The sequence below is a fragment of the Tursiops truncatus genome, chromosome 20, assembly GCF_011762595.2.
Source record: "Tursiops truncatus isolate mTurTru1 chromosome 20, mTurTru1.mat.Y, whole genome shotgun sequence".
NCBI lineage: Eukaryota > Metazoa > Chordata > Mammalia > Artiodactyla > Delphinidae > Tursiops > Tursiops truncatus.
The window spans coordinates 18,030,786-18,051,310 of record NC_047053.1 but is presented as its reverse complement, the minus strand read 5'-3'; the positions used below and the strand labels follow the sequence as shown (position 1 = coordinate 18,051,310).

General features: G+C 40.5%; 1 protein-coding gene across 5 annotated transcripts in view; it reads left to right on the top strand.

Annotated features, from left to right (window-relative positions):
* The window catches only part of MYO1D (myosin ID), a 350,471-nt gene that overhangs the window by 194,680 nt on the left and 135,266 nt on the right, over nt 1-20,525 (top strand). For all 5 annotated transcript variants that reach the window (XM_019927106.3, XM_019927108.3, XM_019927107.3 and 2 more), the window contains exons 18-20: nt 469-613; nt 1,512-1,616; nt 14,450-14,563. In XM_019927106.3, the coding sequence (XP_019782665.1) occupies nt 469-613; nt 1,512-1,616; nt 14,450-14,563 (364 nt within the window). The remainder of the gene's footprint in view (nt 1-468; nt 614-1,511; nt 1,617-14,449; nt 14,564-20,525) is intronic.

The following is a 20,525-nucleotide window of genomic DNA, read 5'->3' as shown; positions in this document are numbered from 1 at the left end:
CCTTTCCTTGCCTTATTTTCTTCCATAGCACTAATCACATCATCCATACTGTGTATTTAAGCATTGGTCTATATCTCGTCTGTCTCTGCTCTCTAGAATATCAGCACCTAGCAGAAAGGACCTTCATCTGTTTGTTTACTGCTGTGCTTCCACTCCCTAGAACGGCATCTGGAGTTTAGTACGTGCCTAGAAAACATTTGCTGAGTGAATGAATGATGAATCCAAAGTTCCTACACCCTAACTATAGATATAAGAGAGTCCACGTATCACTCAATTCCGGTTGCTTCCAAAACACGCAAACAGCAGAGGAAGTTCTGCAAAAAATCTCTGTCCCCGTACAGCTACGTGTATTTTAGAGGCATTTTACTTTTTTTAGGGTAATTCTATTCAATGGCTGCTTCAGTCATTTTTGAGAATGAATGGGATGTTATTTCTAAAGTCTCATACATTTTGCTTGTTTACTTATAGATGGAGAGCATCCCAGCTCATCAAGACCATACCTGCTTCAGACCTGCCCCAGGTTAGGGCAAAGGTTGCGGCTGTAGAAATGTTGAAGGGTCAAAGGGCTGACCTTGGGCTCCAGAGGGCCTGGGAGGGCAACTATCTTGCTTCGGTAAGTCCAGGAGGACAGAGTGGGATCCACTGCTGCTCCCTTAACAAAGAAAGAGAAGAATTTTTCTCCAAGTATTTGTAGAAAGACTAAGACACCTTCAGAAGCTAAATTTCTATGAGAGATACTAAACTAAAAGGTTTTATTGCTTCTCAGTGTACGATATTCGCTGTTTCCCTCACTTTAAAGAGAGTTCTCTGTCTTGTACCCATATGAATTAGGCACATTCAATAATCTGGCTTCGATCATTTAAACCTTCCCTTGCATAATTCAGCAACTATTTTTAATTACCACCTTTGTATCAGTTATTCCCAAAGCTGGGAATTCACCCTCTCTCCCATTCCTTATTTTTAAAATATTCTAGGATCATTGGTGTTATAATAACCCTTTAGTAGCTTATCATCTGGGATGGGGAGGTAAAAAGTACATGTGTGGAGTTATGTGAGTAGAGTTATAAAGCAGTAAAAGACTGCCTTCTCATCTAAAATGTTAAGTAGGGCTTCCCTGGTGGCACAGTGGTTAAGAATCCGCCTGCCAATGCAGGGGATACGGGTTCAATCCCTGGTCTGGGAAGATCCCACATGCCGCAGAGCAACTAAGCCTGTGCGCCACAACTACTGAACCTGCGCTCTAGAGCCCCGAGCCACAGCTACTGAGCCTGCGTGCCGCAACTACTAAAGCCCACGTGCCTCGAGCCCACGCTCCACAACAAGAGAAGCCACTGAAATGAGAAGCCTGCGCACTGCTACCAAGAGTAGCCCCCGCTCGCCGCAACTAGAGAAAAGCCCGTGCGCAGCAACAAAGACTCAGTGCAGCCAAAAATTAATTAATTAATTAATTAAAATAAAATAAAATAAAATTTTAAGCATACTCATTTTATCGTGTTTCCTTTTTCTTTCAGAAGCCAGATACACCTCAGACCTCAGGCACCTTCGTCCCCGTTGCGAATGAACTGAAACGGAAGGACAAATACATGAACGTCCTCTTTTCCTGTCACGTCCGTAAGGTAAGGCAAGCTTGAAAGAGACCTCCTTGGAAAGAAAAGACTGATTTCAGGTGAAACTGACTTAGCTATGACCACAGTCAAACAGAACAATAGGTACATAACTGGCTGCATCATCAGTGAGCTCTACCTGTATATATGGTGAGGCATTGATGGAATGGCTAAGTGACTACAAGTTTGGGGTTAGGCTATAAAGACTAATTAGGGAAGTGAATATTTTTGGCAGCCATTTCTTTTTAAGACAGGAGAAGGGGGATCTCCCTGAGGTCAGGGATTTGTCTTTTTCTGCATGTATCTTTGATAGCACTTTGTCTGTAGCACACGGGTCTGGCTTGTATTTAACGGCCATTCAGTACTTTTTATACATGTTTTATTATGATTTTTTTTAAAAAAACAGGGAACGGGGAGAAAACGTAATTTGGAAAAGGGAGAAGGACATAGTGAGACTTGGAAGTGGGGTGGAGGGGAATTATGTGCTATGACTATATTTGCTTATCTGAAGCAGGACACATGAGCACTATTTTTTACCTGGGGATGAGAGCAGTTGAGCAAGTGGAAATATGGAAACTGGAAAGTGGAAGGAAAGGGATATAGTTGGTGTTTAAAACCTTAAAACACTTGTTTTCAAAAAAGAGAGGGAAAATTGAGATGATTGTAAAAGAGCATTTTGAAAAATTATGCAAATAAATTTAAAAATACCAATGAAATGGGTGAATTTAAGAAAAATATTGCCTAGATTGACCCCAGAAATGATATTGACATAAATATGCCAATATTCCAAAGGAGGAATTAAGAAAATTATCAAAGAATTACTTATAACAAAGGTCCAGATTTAGGTGATTTTAGAGCTGTTTTGTATCACATCTTCAAAAAGTGAATAATTGCAGTATTATTCAGATCAAAATAGTGAAATATTATTTTTCAACTATAAATTTAGCAAACTTTAAAGTGTTGATAAGAACCAGTATTCTCAAGGGTTTAGGGAAATGCTATTGGTAGGAGTATAAGGTACAGTCCTTTTGAATGGACAATTTGGCAGTACTTATCAAAATTTAAAATACACAGACCAGGACTTCCCTGGTGGCACAGTGGTTAAGAATCCGCCTGCCAATGCAGGGGACACGGGTTTGAGCCCTGGTCCGGGAATATCCCACATGCCACGGAGCAGCTAGGCCTGTGAGCCACAACTACTGAAGCCTGCACGCCTAGAGCCCGAGGTCCGCAGCAAGAGAAGCCACCACAATGAGAATCCTGCATACCACAACGAAGAGTAGCCCCTGCTCGCCACAGCAATGAAGACCCAGTGCAGCCAAAAATAAATAAATAAATAAATTTTTAAAAATAAATAAAATGAAATACACAGATCACTTTATCTAGGAATTCCATAACTCAGGATTTATCCTGAAATATATTTACACATATACCCAAAGATAGATATATGAATAGTTACATACATTGTAGCAGTCAAAAAACTGGGTGAAAAACGTAAGTATGCATCAGTATGTGATTGGATTAATAAATAATCATGTATGAACACAGTAGAATACAGTGTATCTACTAAAATGAATGAAAGGATGAAGGTTAAAAAAGCAAAAGGACAAAATATGTGAAACTGGTTTTCAGGACAGTGCACATGCGGGAGGGTTGGACTGGGAGTTTGAGGTTAGCAGATGCAAACTATTACATATAGAATGGATAAACAACAAGGTCCTACTCTATAGCACAGGGAACTATAGTCAATATCCCGGGACAAAACCACAATGGAAAAGAATATTAAAAAGGATGTTTATATGTGTATAACTGAGTCACTTTGCTGTACAGCAGAAATTAACACAACAGTGTAAGTGAGCTGTACTTCAATTAAAAAAAAAAAATACAGTGCACATCCAGCAAGGAAAGACAGTGATCCCCGAAGGATGAGAAACAAATGAAGTGAGCCCTACCATTAGCCAGTTTACTTCCTGGAGAGAGTTCTGGTCTGTGGCATGAGCAGGGGGCAACCAAAGCAGAGCTCGGTAGGCTCCCTAACCGGAAAGACAGAGCTGCGAGCTGAGAGATTCTAAGATAGCTAGAGTTTGCAGCACAGAGTACCAGAGCAGAGAGAGTGCACAGAGAGAACTCCAGAGATCTTCAGAGGGTCCACTTCAGGTGTTCAGCTGAGTAGTTCAGCACATGCATGTGAGGAACCCACCCAAGGCTTGGGAAAGAACCACGCAGAGAATTAGAGGTAACAATGCCCAGTGCTCACACAGGGTTGCAAGTAGTGCCTGTCCCCACAGCCAGATTGGAGAAACCTCATGATTCATGGGACATTGGGTAGAATCCTGACAAGAACCTTGGCCTCAGTGGTGGGGTATAATTAGCCCTGACTAAACACTGCCCTAATCCCACCCAACAAATCACCAGAAGAACCAAACTGTTTCCAAGTAATCTAACAGTGTCCCAGGACAAAGCCCTCAAATATTTATAGGAATACAAAATATCCAGCACTCAGAAGATAAAATTAGAGTGCATGGCATCCAATCAAAAATTACCAGGCAGGGCTTCCCTGGTGGCACAGTGGTTGAGAATCTGCCTGTCAATGCAGGGGACACGGGTTCGAGCCCTGGTCCGGGAATATCCCACGTGCCATGGAGCGACTGGGCCCGTGAGCCACAACTACTGAGCCTGTGTGTCTGGAGCCTGTGCTCCGCAACAAGAGAGGCCACGACAGTGAGAGGCCCGTGCACGGCGATGAAGAGTGGCCCCCGCTCGCCGCAACTAGAGAAAGCCCTCGCACAGAAACAAAGACCCGACACAGCCAAAAATATAAATAAATAAATGAATTAATTAAAAAAAAAAATTACCAGGCATACAAAAACAGCAGGAAACTATAACCTAAAATGAGAAGAAAAATAAATCAAACTGATCCAGAACTGACACAGATTATAGAATTAACAGACAAGGTCATTAAAACAATTGTTTTAATAAAATTATGGATATTTTATGAATAGAAATGAAAAATATAGTGTCTGAGGTTTAAAAAAAATACGCTTGATGGAGTTAACAGTTTAGACATATGCAGAAGAAGAGTAAACTTGAAGATATAGCAATGAATGAAATACAGAATGAAATACATGGACTTCCCTGGTGGCCCAGTGGTTAAGACTCCGTGCTTTCACGGCAGAATGAAATACACAGGGTTGGGGGGCGGGGAGAGATGCTTCCCCGAAAGAACAGAATATTAGGATGCCATGAGCCGACTTCAGGTGGCCTAATATAAGTGCAGGTGGAGTCTCTGTAAGAGAGAAGAGGAGGGAACATTTTTTAAATTTGAAAAAATAATGGCTGAAATTTTTTCACATTTGATGAAAACTATAAACTCATCAACAGACCTCAAACACAAAAAAACATGAAGAAAACTACGCCAAGGCACAACATGACATAACTGCTTAAAAACAGTGATAAAGAGAAAAGAGACGGAGGAAAAAGATGAGGATGCATCAGAATTTTTGTCAGAAACAATGCAAGTGAGAAGACAGTGGAGCACCAACTTTAAAATTTTTTTATAGAAAGAAAAGAAAAACAAACCTGTCAACCTAGAATTCTGTATCTAGCAAAGGGTATCTTCCAAAAACCAAAGTGAAATAAAGACCTTTTTAGGCATGTCTGAAGGTATGCACTCATGGGAAATGTTAAAGGGAGTCCTTCAGGCAGAAGGAAACGTGGACATACCCCAAAGAATGAAGAGCAAGGGAAATGGTAGCTACGTGGGTAAATACCTACAACTTTTATTATCGTTTAAATCTCTTTAAAAGATAATTGACTGTACTGCAGTGTTCATAGCAGCATTCTTCACAGTAGTTAAAGGTGGAAATAACCCAAATGTCCATCAACAGAAGAATGGGTGAAGAATATGTGTGTCCATTCAGTGGAATACTGTTCAGCCATAAAAAAAAAAAAAAGGAATGAAATACATGCTACAATGTGGATGAACCTTGAAGATATTATCTAAGTTATTAGACACAAAAAGACAAACCTTGTGTGATTCCACTTGCATGAAATATCTAGAACAGTCAAATTAATAGAAACAGAAAGTAGAATGGTGATTACCAGGGGCTGGGGGGAGGGAGTAATGGGGAATTATTATTTAATGGGTATTAGCGTTCAAATATTCTATGGAAAAAAGATCAACTCAATACAATACAGACTTTTTAACAAAATAGAGAGCAGCTTGTTTTAAACTTAGAATGAACTACATGTCTCCAAGAAAAGCTTGCTGGCAGTAGCTTGGGCTGGTTACCAAAGTGTGGAGTCTAATTCTGCACTCCTAGATCCAGAAACTCTATTTTATAAGTATACCTAGAGCTGATCAGACAACCAAGAAATGACTTTTGCTAACCAGATTCACACACCCACACAAAACAGTATAAGCCATAATGCCAGTTTTTGAATTTGACAAAGGAAGGTACCATTTTAGTGAATTCATTTAGTGAATTTATCTACTATCTAGGATACCTTCCTTTCTAGTATCAAGATATCTGGGAAGTCAAATTAGTCATCAGAACAACTGATCAGAGGGAGTTGGATGGTTTTGAGAATTACATCATCTGCTGTAGAAAAGCCTGGCATCTCTGATTCTGTCTTTCTACTGATAGCAATGTGACGTCTGACAGTATGTCTCTCCCTGGGTCCTACTGCATAAAAACTGAAAACTTTTTAGTCATGCTTCTGTGTTTCTAAGTTCCATGCAAAATAATACAGTGTCTTTCTTCACATTACAGCTTAGATAATGTCATCTTTGGAAACTTTTCAATCCCCAAGGATGAACCAGGGAAACGATATGATTTTACTAAAGCCCTCTTCTTTATGCTTTGGTTCTTTTCGAAACAGCCACTTTCCATTAACTACAATTATAAAATGTCCTTTAAGGTGGGAGACCTGGTAAATAGTTAGTTGCACCCATAATGTGTCCTCTCCTGGTCTGACTCCAGGGAAACTTGATCTCTGGCCCCCTGTGGAGTTGATGAAACCTACAGACAGATCCCGGGAAGTGTTCAGGCAAGAGCAAGTGATAGGGATTTTTCTCTGGTTGAGGGTTTTAGCTTGGGTAATAGGAGACATCAGATGAGATCTTATCTAATACTGAGTCTGTGATCTAGTTTTTCTCTTACATTATGAGTTTAAGAGGAACAAAGATTGTGTCCCTATGCCAGAACTACTTTAAGTAAGTCTGAATTTACAAATTCACATGTGTACGTAAGACATTTGTCTTTGCCGCTTTGACTGAGCTGAGTTATGCAACTCAAAGGAAAAGTCCTTCGTTACATCAGTGTCCTTCCCACTCATTTGATTCATGCTTTAAGGATGATTTGAGTTGCTAAACCTCAAGGTAAAGTCTTACGACCTGTTCTCTTTAGAAATTACATTTCTACATTAAAAAGAATGAATTGTTTCTAAACAGTGCTTCAGTGTAACTGCTGCTTTTAGGTTTTTGTTTGTTGATTTCCAGATTAACTCATGGACACATCCTAAGAAGGGCTATACCCTCCACTTTACCACCGTGCCTATTGTTTTTTTGAATCTTGTGTGACCTTGTGAAATTATGCAACAAGTTTTGTTTTTTTCATTTTCTTTTGCAACACACTCATATTTCTCAGTGTGATTTCACAAAAGCTGAGGAGCCCTACTTTTACTTGTCATTCAGATTCCATTTTAGACGTTCTCTGTTTTCTGTACTCTAAGATGGATACAAATGACTAGTGTTCTCCCAGAGGGTTTTCACAAACCAATGTTCCATTGAATATGAATTTGTTTTTTTAAGAGTTCCACAACTAAATGTATTTGGGAAAGGCTGGGTTAAACAGTTAAACATGCTTTTTAAGTGCAGAATTCTATAAGCCTTTGATGTATCCGTGGGATCTGAACACCACTGGTGGGCGCGGGGTTGGGGGGGGGGGAAGGGGGAGGGGACGAGGTTTGCAGTTCCTCAAACCGCTTGACTTGGAAACCTGTCTCTCACAAAGCATCGCACAAGGCTAGGGTTGTGCAAAACAACTCAGAAAAACGCTGATGTAGAAGCTCTGCAACCACCTTGTTTCAACTCTTATGACAAGTGCCAGTTCTCTTTTATGGCAAAAACCGTTGCTATGTGAAGTAAATAATTACTACCAAGACTGGCTATTACTTTACCACATAGACTCTGTTTTTCTCTTAATTACAGATACCATTTTTGTCAAGTTGAAGACTGGAAAATATGCTCTGTGTAAAGGAATGTTTAGAAAATGGACTGATTTCTAAAACTATGAGGCAAAGGGGAGAAGACAATAAAATTCAAACTAAAACTTGAAGTTTAGTTTGCTGTATCCTACCTATAGCAATATATTCCACTATATCCTACCCTACCTATCCTAATTTAGTTAACTGTATCACAACTATACCTTCTAGTCTACTAAGGGGAAGGTTCTTAGTGGGTTCTTTTGTTGTTTTGTTTTGTTTTGCTTTGCTTTCCTTTTCCTTTCAGTCACTGAGACACATGACATGGTAGTCATTCAGAAATTTTCAGTGCTTGGTATCTTGATTTAAATATTACCCAAATCTAAAATTGAACCGTCCTAATCAGCAAGTTGTTAACAACTTATTTACAAAAATATCCTGTGGTTAATTCTGTCTGTTAGGAAAAGATTTACCTGCAGATGTGGGCATTCTCTGACTCTCTAACCAAGTAGCACTCTGCAGCACCACACACGTACGTTTTCTCCCAAACCCATTATCCAGGTTTGTTTTCTTCATGTGAAATTATATTTATATTTATTTGTATTATGTTTTTATTTCTATGAAATTACTTTCACTTTTTAGTTTCTTATCTATCTCAACTCCCATCTACCAGTCTCAGACTCCTGTTGTAACAGGACTTCATGTCATTCCTTCGTATGTCATCAGCAGTTTTTAAAGTGCTTGAAAATGCACATTGTAAACTTTGGGGAAAAAAATTATCAAATTACTTAACTTGAGTAAATGCTTACCAGTATAACTTTTTTTCAATTAATAGGAGTCAGGTGCTGGATTTCAAAATGTAGAAAAAAATAAGCTCAATCCCATCTTTAGATTTCTGGTAATAAAAAGACACATTTCTCAATGAAGTTGTGAGTCTAAAAGAGATCTTAGGGACTTCGCTGGCAGTCCAGTGGTTAGGACTCCGTGCTCTCACAGCTGAGGGCCTGGGTTCAATCCCTGGTCGGGGAACTAAAATCCCACAAGCTGCACAGGGCAGCCAAAAAAAAAAAAAAAGTTTTTAAATAAAAATAAATAAAAGAGATCTTAGAAGGGTAGCTACTACCAAGCAACGCAGCGTTACAAGTACAGACTCGGAACCACTGAGGACAGCTCCTCAGGTCCGTTGGCATTCTGTGTGCAGAGTCTTATAGTGATGGCTGGTGGTAAAAGTCTTGCCCTCCAGGGACTTAGACTCTGAAGGGAAAAATTAAATTAATGCATGGAAAAGATACTTTAGGAGAGAAAAGAAAATGTACAAGTAAATCTCAATAATTTCAACAAGGAGAATAAAAACTAACAAAACAGTAATCCATGTGCTTATATAGTACATGCCATGTTAGGGAGCTTTTCATGACGGAGACAGCTGACTAATAAAATGGCTGCCAGCCTCAGAAATAAAAAAGTGAGGAGTCCGTGGTTGCTCTTTCTTCAGTGAAGACATGAAGCTTTTCCACGACCCAGCTGGGCAGTGGGGCCTGAAGCTGTTGAGCCACTATGCTTTCACTTGCCACTGGGGAAATGCTTTTCTTACATAATGCATCCTCCGCAGTGTGCTGCAGCCGTCTTCCATCTGTTTTCCAGCCAGACAGTTCCTGTCGTCAACACTGATTGGCTCATGTAGGGAAGAAGACTACTTGAAATTATCCTGTGGGATTAAAAGTGCTCTCAAAGCCTGTTGACTTCTCTGGTGGCGCAGTGGTTAAGAATCTGCCCGCCAATGCAGGGGACACGGGTTCGAGCCCTGGTCCGGGAAGATCTCACATGCCGCAGAGCAGCTAAGCCCGTGCGCCACAACTACTGAGCCTGCGCTCTAGAGCCTGCGAGCCACAACTGCTGAACCCGTGAGCCACAACTGCTGAAGCCTGCGCACCTAGAGCCCATGCTCCACAACAAGAGAAGCCACCGCAATGAGAAACCCACGCACCACAACGAAGAGTAGCCCCCGCTCGCCGCAACTAGAGAAAGCCTGCACGCAGCAACGAAGACCTAATGCAGCCATAAATAAATAAATAAGTAAATTTTAAAAAGAAAGTAAAAACAAGCTTTAAAAAAAAAAGTACTCTCAAAACCCACTGGTCTGCAAGGATGCACTAAGTCCTACAGGTTGCCCACTTCTGTACTAGGGGGCTGTGAGGTACAAGAAAGTAGGCACCATACGGTGATTACCCTCAAGGAGCTTCCAGGCAGGCTAGAACACAGGAGTACTGTTCATGAAATAGTAAGGCAATAAATAAAAACCTGCCCTGGATATCTGAGATTCTACATTGTTCTTGTTCTGTTCATGCATTTGTTTGTATTGCGTTATAATTTATGTACAGGTAAATGCACAGATCTCAAGTATACAGTTCACTGAGCTTTGACTAGTGCACACGTCTTTGTAAATCACAACCCCATCAAGATACAGAACATTTCCATCACCGGAGAGAGCTCCCTCAGCTCCCTTCCCAGCCAAGCCCCACCACTACCAAAGGCAACCACTGTTCCGATTTCTTTTACCACAAATTAGTTTAGCTGTTTCTTAACCTTCATTTAAAAAAAAAAAGAAATCCTACAGTTGTATGTGAGATTTTTACTTTGTTTTGAAGTGAATTTGTTAGTCTTATTTATGACTATTTTGATAACTTGTTTGTAGCTATTTTATAAGGAAAGCAGCTTTTGGATAGACTTCCAATTTTAAGACAATCTATAACCTTTGATATTGGCTCAGTTAATTAGAGCTCGATTAGTGACGATATAGTCAGTAGATTTATTATCACAAGATTAATAAGTAAAAACATCTTTTGCTAAACATAGCTTCAACTATAAGTTTAAAAAACAGCATTCCACACAGCTATTTTAGCAAGTATACTTTTCATGACAGGCATCCATGGTCTAAAAGTTACAAGTCAGCTGTCCTTAAAATTATTAAAACATTCCAATTATTAAGTGAGAACTTCTGCTTTCTAAGAGACTAAGGATAGATGTAACTGAATTGTCTTGGTTTTATAAGCATCGGCCAACCTTCCTCCCTATCATTTTCCACAAGCGAAGAGTAATGATGTAGCCAGTGTTTTCCTTTAGCAAAAGCACTTAGACTGGGGCTTCCCTGGTGGCACAGTGGTTGAGAGTCCGCCTGCTGATGGAGGGGACACGGGTTCGTGCCCCGGTCCGGGAAGATCCGACATGCCGCAGAGCGGCTAGGCCCGTGAGCCATGGCCGCTGAGCCTGCACGGCCGGAGCCTGTGCTCCGCAACGGGAGAGGCCACAACAGTGAGAGGCCCGCGTACCGCAAAAAAAAAAAAAAAAAAAAAAAAAAAAAGGCACTTAGACTAATAGTTTCTCCTATTCTCAGGTATCCTGCTTTAAAAGTAAAACCTGTGCTTTTTGGTTTCAGGGTCAATTTTTTGTTTCATTCTTAATTCTGCATATATCCTATATATTGATTCTACAGCTGTGTTGTAGAAGTTCAGAAAAAAGCCATGAAAAAAGAGTGAAATAATGTCATTTGTGGCAACATGAATAGACCTAGAGATTATCATACTAAGTGAAATAAGCCAGACAGAAAGGTAAATACCATATGATATCAGTTGTATATAGAATGTAAAAAACAAAAAAAGATACAAATGAACTTATTTACAAACCGGAAATAACCACAGACATAGATAACAAACTTATGGTTACCAAAGAGGAAAGGGGTGGGAGGGATAAATTAGGAGGTTGGGATTAACATATACACACTACTATATATAAAGTAGATAACCAACAAGGACCTACTGTATAGCACAAGGAACTGTACTCAATATTTTGTAATAACCTATAGGGGAAAAGAATCTGAGGGGCTTCCCTAGCAGTGCAGTGGTTAAGATTCCACGCTTCCATTGCAGGGGGCACACGTTCGATTCCTGGTCGGGGAACTAAGATCCCTCATGCAGCACGGCATGGCCAAAATAAATAAATAAATAAAAAGAATCTGAAAAATAATAGATACACATACGTATAACTGAATCACTTTGCTGTACACCTGAAACTAACTCAACATTGTAAATCAACTATACTTCAATTTTAAAAATAATTTTTTAAACTTTTTAATTAAAAAAAATTTTTTAATAGAGAAAAAAGAATGATCATTTTTTTTAATTAATTTATTTTTGGCTGTGTTGGGTCCTTGCCTCTGTGCGAGGGCCCCCCCAACCGCGGCAAGTGGGGGCCACTCCTCATCGTGGTGCGCGGGTCTCCCACCGTCGCGGCCTCTCCCGCTGTGGAGCACAGGCTCCAGACGCGCAGGCTCAGCAGCCGTGGCTCACGGGCCCAGTCGCTCCACGGCATGCGGGATCCTCCCAGAGCAGGGCCCGAACCCGTGTCCCCCACACCGGCAGGCAGACCTCCAACCACTGCGCCACCAGGGAAGCCCAGAATGATCATTTTTTACTAGAGGAATTGAAGAGGTTTTATAATAGAATGAGAAATTGAGCAGTATCTTGACATATACATGGATAAAGAGAAAAAGGAGGGAGTAGAAAATCATAAACAGTTAAGAGAGAGCATGGATGAGGAAACCTGTCAGAAAGGAGCCAGAGCCCTTGAAGAAATATGTAAAGTCAAATAAGTAGAATAGTGGCAGATAGGAAAACTCTTGAAAGTCAGATAAAGGAATCGTGGAATCTGAGTGGCAGGGTACCTTGGAGATCCTTCGACTTCCTGTTTAAAGCCTGTCCCTTCCACCGCACCCACATCAGATGTCTGTTTAGCTTACACTGAATCCTTCCTGTGTGGGCACTTACTGCCTTCTCATATGGTGCATTCTTTTTATGGAGAGTAATAATAATGAGGAAATTATTTATGTTATATGCAATAGGAAGGCACTATCTGTTTTTGAATATTTAATCTTTTTTATTTTGTATGTTACAGCTGTACAGTGTAGTGATTCACAATTATAAAGGTTATACTCCATTTATAGTTATTACAAAATATTGGCTATAGTCCCCATGTTGTACAATATATCCTTGTAGCTTATTTTATACCTAATAGTTTGTACCTCTTATTCCCCTACCCTTATACCACCCCTCCCGTCTCCCACTGGTAACCACTAGTTTGTTCTCTATATCTGTGAGTCTACTTTTTGTTATCTTCACTAATTTGTTGTATTTTTTAGATTCCACATATAAGTGATATCATACAGTATTTGTCTCTCTCTGACTTATTTCACTTAACGTAAGTAGATTTAATGTAGAACATGTAGATTCATAAACATGTTTTAGGGAATTTAATCTGAAATATACCTGCCCAGTGCATTAGGAAAGGGACAGAATGAGTTGTTTCAAATAGGCTTTTTTTTTTAACAGCTTTATTGAGATATGATTCACTTAACATACAGTTCACCATTTTAAAGTATGCAGTTTTAGTGTGTTCAGAGCTATATATCCGTCACTACAACCAATTGCTAAACGTTTTCATTAACCCAAAAAGAAACCCCACACCCCTTAGCTGTCTTCCCCCCAAACCTCCCATCTCCCCCAGCCCTATGAAACCACTAACCTATGCTCTGTTTCTATAGATTTGCTTATTCTGGACATTTCATATAAATGGAATCATACAACATATGGTCCTTTGTGACTCTTTTCTTTTACTTGGTATGTTTTCAGGGTTCATCCATGTTATAGCATGTATCCGTACTTTGTTCTTTTTATTGCCAAATTATATTCCATTGTATGGATACATCACATTTTATTTATTCATCCATCAGTTGATAGGTATTGAGGTTGTTTCTACCTTTTAGCTATTATGATTAAGGCTGCGGTGAACATTCAGGCACAAGATTTTGTGTGGATATGTTTTCAATTCCCCTGTTTATATACTTAGGAGTGGAATGTCTGAGTCACATGGCAATTCTATGTTTAACCATTTAAGGAGCTGCCAGACTATTTTCTAAAGCAACTTCATCATTTTAGACCCCGACCAGTAGCGAGGATTCCAGTTTCTCCACATCCTGGCCAACATTTGTTACTGTCTTTTTTATTATTGTCATCCTAGTGGGTGTGAGGTGGTACCTCACTGTGGTTCTGATTTACGTTTTCCTGATGGCTAATGATGTCAAGCATCTTTTCATGTTTTTTACAGCCATTTGTATGTCTTCTCTGGAGAAATGTCTCTTCACATTCTTTACCCATTTAAATTTGGGGGGGGTCTTTTTATTATTGAGTTATATACTCTAGATACAACGTATATTCTATTCTTTATATATTCTAGGTAAAAGTTCCTCTTCAGATATATGATTTACAAAATTTTCTCCTATTCTGTGGGTTGCCTTTTCACTTTCATTATAATGTCTGGGTTACGTGTTTTTAGTTCTTTAATTCTTCTGTGTTTTTCTTGTTTTCCCTGTTAGATGGTAAACTTGTGAAATTTACATTGTAAAATTCCACAAATCTGGAAACACTCCTTTTCCATCTCTGTTGCATCCAGAGAGTGGTCATAGGTGGCGCACATCTATTACAGAATCTGGCTCCACAGCCAGCCACCTCTGCTCCTAGATGTCTCCCTGACAGATCATTTGATTTCATTCTCGGTGATATATTGTGGTTTATTATTTTGTTTTCTTACAGGTGAATCGCTTTAGTAAGGTGGAAGATCGAGCAATTTTTGTCACTGACCGTCACCTGTATAAAATGGACCCCACTAAGCAGTACAAAGTGATGAAGACGATCCCTCTATACAACGTAAGTGTCCTCTGCTTCTCTCTGAATAAAGGATTCTTAACCTGGTGTTCATAGACCACGAATGGTCACCAGGCTGATCACTAGAACCTCTGGGGCTTTAGGGACTCCGTGAATTCCTGAAATTTTCTGCCAATCTCATGTTTTTTACAAAAGTACGATTTTCTATAAGGAGGATCAACGGTTCCAATAGAATACGAAGGCATTTTTTTTTAACGTGTAGGACTCTGCATTCTACGTGACCTTTATCAGTAATCCTAGTCACTACTTAAATGTTATGACATGAAATGTATTTTCCTATTGATTTTCGTAAGCCTTGTTTTTACGTGGAAATGGAATCAGGTAGAGAAGTAGTATGGAATTACTTTATGAAAACGTTACCTCTCTTTTAAATGTAAAATGTATGCTGTTTCCAGAAGTTATTTTCACCAATATATTTTACTTCTGATCGAAACCCGCTTAGTTATTCACTATCTCCGTGGGGTTTTCAAATTCTGTAATCATTCCTTATTTGAAATATGAAATTTGTGGGTGCCTCCTTGAGTTTCAATTTGAGACTTAAGAAAATTTTTTTATCCTGCTGTATGGGGTCTGCTTTACGAGTGACTGTTTGTTCCGATCTTGAAAAAGATCTTCCTGGACTGCTGGATCTTTCCACGTGTCAGGTGACTTTCCTCTGTCCGCTCGTTCTTAAAGAGGGAGGTCTGGGTTTGTCCAATCATGGGATCTATGAGGAGTATTATTTAAAGATTGTTTTAAATCCTTTTGGCCTCTGCAAAAGAGAATAGGAAACATATTGTTTTATAGTTTTATTTAGTTAAATCAGGAGTCCTGTTGGCTGTGAGGTTCAATGAAGACAAACTATTCCTGGCTTTGCTCAATAATTTAGAACATCCCTGCAGGCCTGTCACCTGATGGTGAGGCTGAGATTCGTCTCCGTCACCCAGTCCCCCCACCCCACACACACGTGCATACACACCTTTCTCCCTTTCAGTAGGAAGGCGAATGGATTGCAGCTAAGAAGGAGATGATGTTCTAATACATTCTTGATCATATGTAGTCTTCTTAGCAAAGACTTGTAATCTTATATAGCCATCACAGTTTAAGCCTAATAACCCTGCAGTCTCGACGAAGGAGATGAAGGAAGATACAGGAGAAAACCAAATTTTGTCAAAGTCTAATAAAGTGTACTTTATTTCTTTTCCTTTCTATTAAAGGGAAATCAATCAGGCACGTGATACGAGTTCGATAAGTAGTTAACCAGGTCTTTGAACCAAAGTTGTTTTCCCAAACTCCCTTCCTTTTTCATGTTGACTGGTGTACGTTTAGAGTCACTCTTCCCCTTCATCATCATTATCATCATCAGTGTTATCAATAATATCATATTACACAAAAATTAACCATGTTTTGCCACCGAGCAACTAAGCCCATGCACCACAACTACCGAGCCTGCGCTCTAGAGCCAGTGAGCCACAACTACTGAGCCCGTGTGCCACAACTACTGAAGCCCGTGCGCCTAGAGAGCCCGTGCTCCACAACAGGAGAAGCCACTGCAATGAGAAGCCCGCTCACCGCAACTAAGAGTAGCTCCTGCTTGCTGGAACTAGAGAAAGCCTGCTCGTAGCAAGACCCAACACAGCCAAAAATAAATAAATAAATTTATTTTTTTAAAAAAATTAAAAATGTTTAACACTCGTAAAGGTAAACGATGTCAGTAGGATGGATACACACTGTCACAGATGCTGTCGGTACTCTGCCCACCTCCTCTTGTATTCCCTTACCATTTTTGTACACAACAGCCTAACTTCTGACAGCCAACACCTTTGTGGAAAGGCTTCCCTCAGGCTGCCAGAGTCCACAGAGGGCTGGAAACGCCCACCCACCCCCAGCCACCCAAATGACTAGTGGGTGTGGGGTATAAATGCTCCATCCCCACCATTCATCGGTCACAATGATTCTCAGGTGTGTTTAACACCATTTGCTGGAGCTTTTCTGTAGGAATCAGTTGCGCTGCCCGCCGTGTTAGCTGCTTAGTAACGGGACCTACTGGCTGCTTTCCCTTCCTGAGCCACCTCCCCACTCCCTTGCCCGTGTACCTGCACCTCCCGAATCAATTCTGAGGCTCATCAGCCTTTGTCTCGGGACCTGCTTTGGGGAGGAACTACCCTCTTAGGAGGGAGCAGATTGAATGGGGCACAGGACTTCCAGCCGTGTCTACCTATAAAAATGTTGTTCAGTCTGAAGCAAACACAGCCAGATATTGTCTGGATCATAGGGACATGGGTGTTTGTTATTTTATTCTTTATCCTTTTTGTATGAACTGTTTTGAAGTTACAAACAAAGTTTAAGACAAGGAACCTTTAAAAATGATACTGCTAATAGCAGGAATGAAGAAGCTGGGAGGGGATGAAGGAGAAAGATTTCAATCTTAACTAAATTGAGTTTTGGGTATTGGTGAAACTTGTACCCCATAGATCACTGGCGTCTGATATTGTAAAGGAGCGGCGGGTAGCATTCAGCACTTAGGATAAAAATTTAAGAGCGGACAGATGCATGTATAATTGGAGGCTGAAATTATGAGTCTAGAGGGAGAAGGGGCAGCTGATTTGAGAACGTCCATGCTTAAATGGTGGGGAAAAGAGAGTGGCTGAAGGAAATGGAATAAAAAGGAGATCTCTTCTTTCTGGACCTCCATTTTCTCCTCTCCTAATGTGCCGAATGAGCTCTAATTTCCCTTCAGTTCCATAAGGTTATGAATTATTCCAGGAAGGAAAAGAACTTTGGGAACACTGTGTTTCAGAATCAAGTTGGAAAGTTTTCAGAAATGAGAGTAATCAGTGGAAACATATAGCTGAGGATCCCACAGTTACTCTTCCCCTTCTGTGCTCTTCATTCCTCCTTCTGCCCTGGTGCCTTTCCTGTGTTAGTTGGGACTTTTCTGGCTCCAGGGAAGAGATTGGTATTAGCGGGAGGGGGAAATTTCCCTCTGTCCCTGTCGAGTTCCTGTGGCTGGACTAATAATAAAATTGACACGAGGCAGATTAACAGGAGAAAACCCAACTTAGTTTTGTGGGCACAGGAGATCATAAAATGATGCACAGAGAGTGACCAAAAGTAGGTAACTTTTATGTCTTTGTGTATAAAGAAACAATAAATTTGTGAGGATCGGACAGGACAGAGAAACTTAGGTTCGGGTGCATAATTATAAGGAATTTAAGCAAAGATTGGGCTTGGGTAGTAAATTAGTAAAGAAGTAGCAAGGTTTATTTATACAGGCTTCTCAGACCTGAATTCCCTGTCTCTGACGATAATGATGTCTTTCTACCTCCCAGCCCAGGGAAGGCACCTTTCACATGAGAGGTTTATTTCCTGGTTTCAGAGAAATAGAGAGGAGCATCAAAGTGTCCTTCTTGCATTGGTTGTTTCTTAAGTAACTAATTCAAAACAATCGATATGCCACTGAGACATATTTGGGGGCCTGCCCTGGGCCCCAGTATGACTATATACTATCTCAAGTAATGCTTTGCTTTGTTTTTGATAAAGGATACACATGGTAGTAAGGGAAAGGAATCTCGTAGAAACCCAGGAAGCTATTCAGGTTTTAAGGCAGCTCTGAGGGATCATATTATTCCGTGGGCCCCTCAGCAACATGTTGCTTAAGATGGTCTAAGTTTCTGCCATTCACTGTCTCTACTTCTCCTTGTGTGTCTTCTTACTAACAATTACCTTTCTTGCCAGATGGCCTGGGCCAGTGCTAGGCTTAGGTCTGAGTCAGCCAACCCAACAAACCATTAGACTTTCATCCTGCAGTAGCATTGAACACCGTGTCTCCGATGAGGCCTCACCATAGCAACCAATTCTGCAGGATCCAAACTGGTACTTCAGCTCCTTGTCAAGCACTTGCAAATCTATGCATAGTCTTCCCTGACTTCTCCTAGCATAGCACGGATAATGACTACAGTTCATTTGAGGTGTAAATGATCTCTTCCCTCTACAATTTTTGACTGTTGTCCTTAGGCCCCAGCCACATTTGGACCTGCTGATTATTGAGGTGGGTCATTAGGTTTTCCTAGTGGGAAAGAGTCAGTGGGAGAGCAGTGCTTCAAATAGGCTACCTTCATCAGGCATCCTTGGGTCCTTGGACGCTTCCACCTACCGCCATTCCACTTGCCAGGATCCCGGTCTTTGTCAAGCAGGACCTGAATTGCTCCCATGGATGACCACCTTAGGTAAGAATTCAGCTGATGCTGCAGTTTAACAATGTGTCTAGCCAGTTTTCGAACCTGTGCTTTCAGCGGAAAAGTATTTCCTCAGTTTCTTTACAGCTCCCAGCCAGGCAATATGGGACCACTATTTGTTGCTTTCCTAATGCACCATAAAAAGTACCCACCCAATTCATTGTCTGTATCTTCTAATTCATTGAACTTCTATAAAGCAGCAGCACCTAAGTGCCCCAAGCTTAACTTTAACGGGCACTTGGTGTAATTTAAGTAAAACTGAGAGCACTGGATTGGCAGACCCTTGGAATATTTTGTTGACATGTAGCACACGCTCTACTGCTATTCACATCTGGGCAAATATTTTCACTTGCTTATTGAAGTATGCCCTACATGCAGAAAAATGCACAGATCTTAAGCATATAGCTTGACAAATTATCACAAAGTGAGTTCACCTGTGTAACCATCCCCAACATCAAGATATAAGTCATTAAAACCCCACGTGTCCTCTCGCAGTTGCTACCTCTTCCTTCCTTTTCAGAGGCACACTTTTGCTCGTTCTGAGCTTAATGTAAGTGAAATCAAACACTGTGTATTCCTTTTTGTGTTTCTTTCAACATTATGTTTACGAGAACAGCCACGTTATTTCATATAATTCTAGTTTGCTAATTTTCATCACGGTGTAGCATTTCCTTGTGAGAATATACCACAGGTTGTTTATCCATTCGCATGTTGATGGATATTTGAGAGTTTTAAAATCACTCTTGTGCATGTCTTTTGGCGTCTATATGATGCATACATTTTCATTGGACAAACGCCCAGGAGTGAGACTGCTGTTGAATTTTAGTAGATAGTTCCAGTTTTCCAAAGTAGTCATACTGGTTTACAACCCCCATCCCCACCCCAGCAAAATGGGAAAGTTCCAGTTGCTCCATTTCCTCTCCAACCCTAGGTACTGACAGTCCTGAATTTCAACAGTCCTGGTAGGTATGTGGTAGTTACGGTTCTAGCTTGAGATATAACAGACATATAACACCGTGTAAGTTTAAGGTGTACAGTGTGTTGATTTGATACATTTATCTGTTGCAGTACAATTACCACCATAACATCAGGCAACACCTCCATCACGTCACATCATTGCCATTTCTTTTTTGTAGTGAGAACATTGAAGATCTGATTACTTGGCAACTTCCAAGTTATGCAGTACTATATTATTAGCTGTAATCACCATGCTGTATAATAGACCCCAAGAACTTACTCATCTTCTATCTGGAAGTTTGTACCCTCTGACCAATATCTTCCCATTCTCCCCACCCTCCCCTGAGCCCCTGGCAACCACCACTCTCTCTGTTCCTCCGAGTTTATCATTTTTGGATTCTACATATAAGTGATATAATAGAGTGTTTGTCTTTCTCTGTCTGACTTATTTCCATTATAATGCCCTCAGGATTCACCCAGGTTGTTGCACACGGCAGGATTTCCTTCCTTCTCATGGCCGAACAATATCTCATTGTGAATGTTTACCACCTCTCTATCCATTCATCCATTGATGGAACACATTGTGGGTTTTCTTTGTGATTCCCTTATTACTAATAAGGTTGGGCCCCTTTCTTTGTGTTTATTGGTCATTTGGATGTCTTTTATGAAGTGCCTGTTCAAGTCTCTTGCTGTTTTTCTGTTGGGCTGTCTTTTAAAGATTGATTTCTAGGAGTTCTTTTTATATTCTGCCTGTGTGCCCATTGACAGTT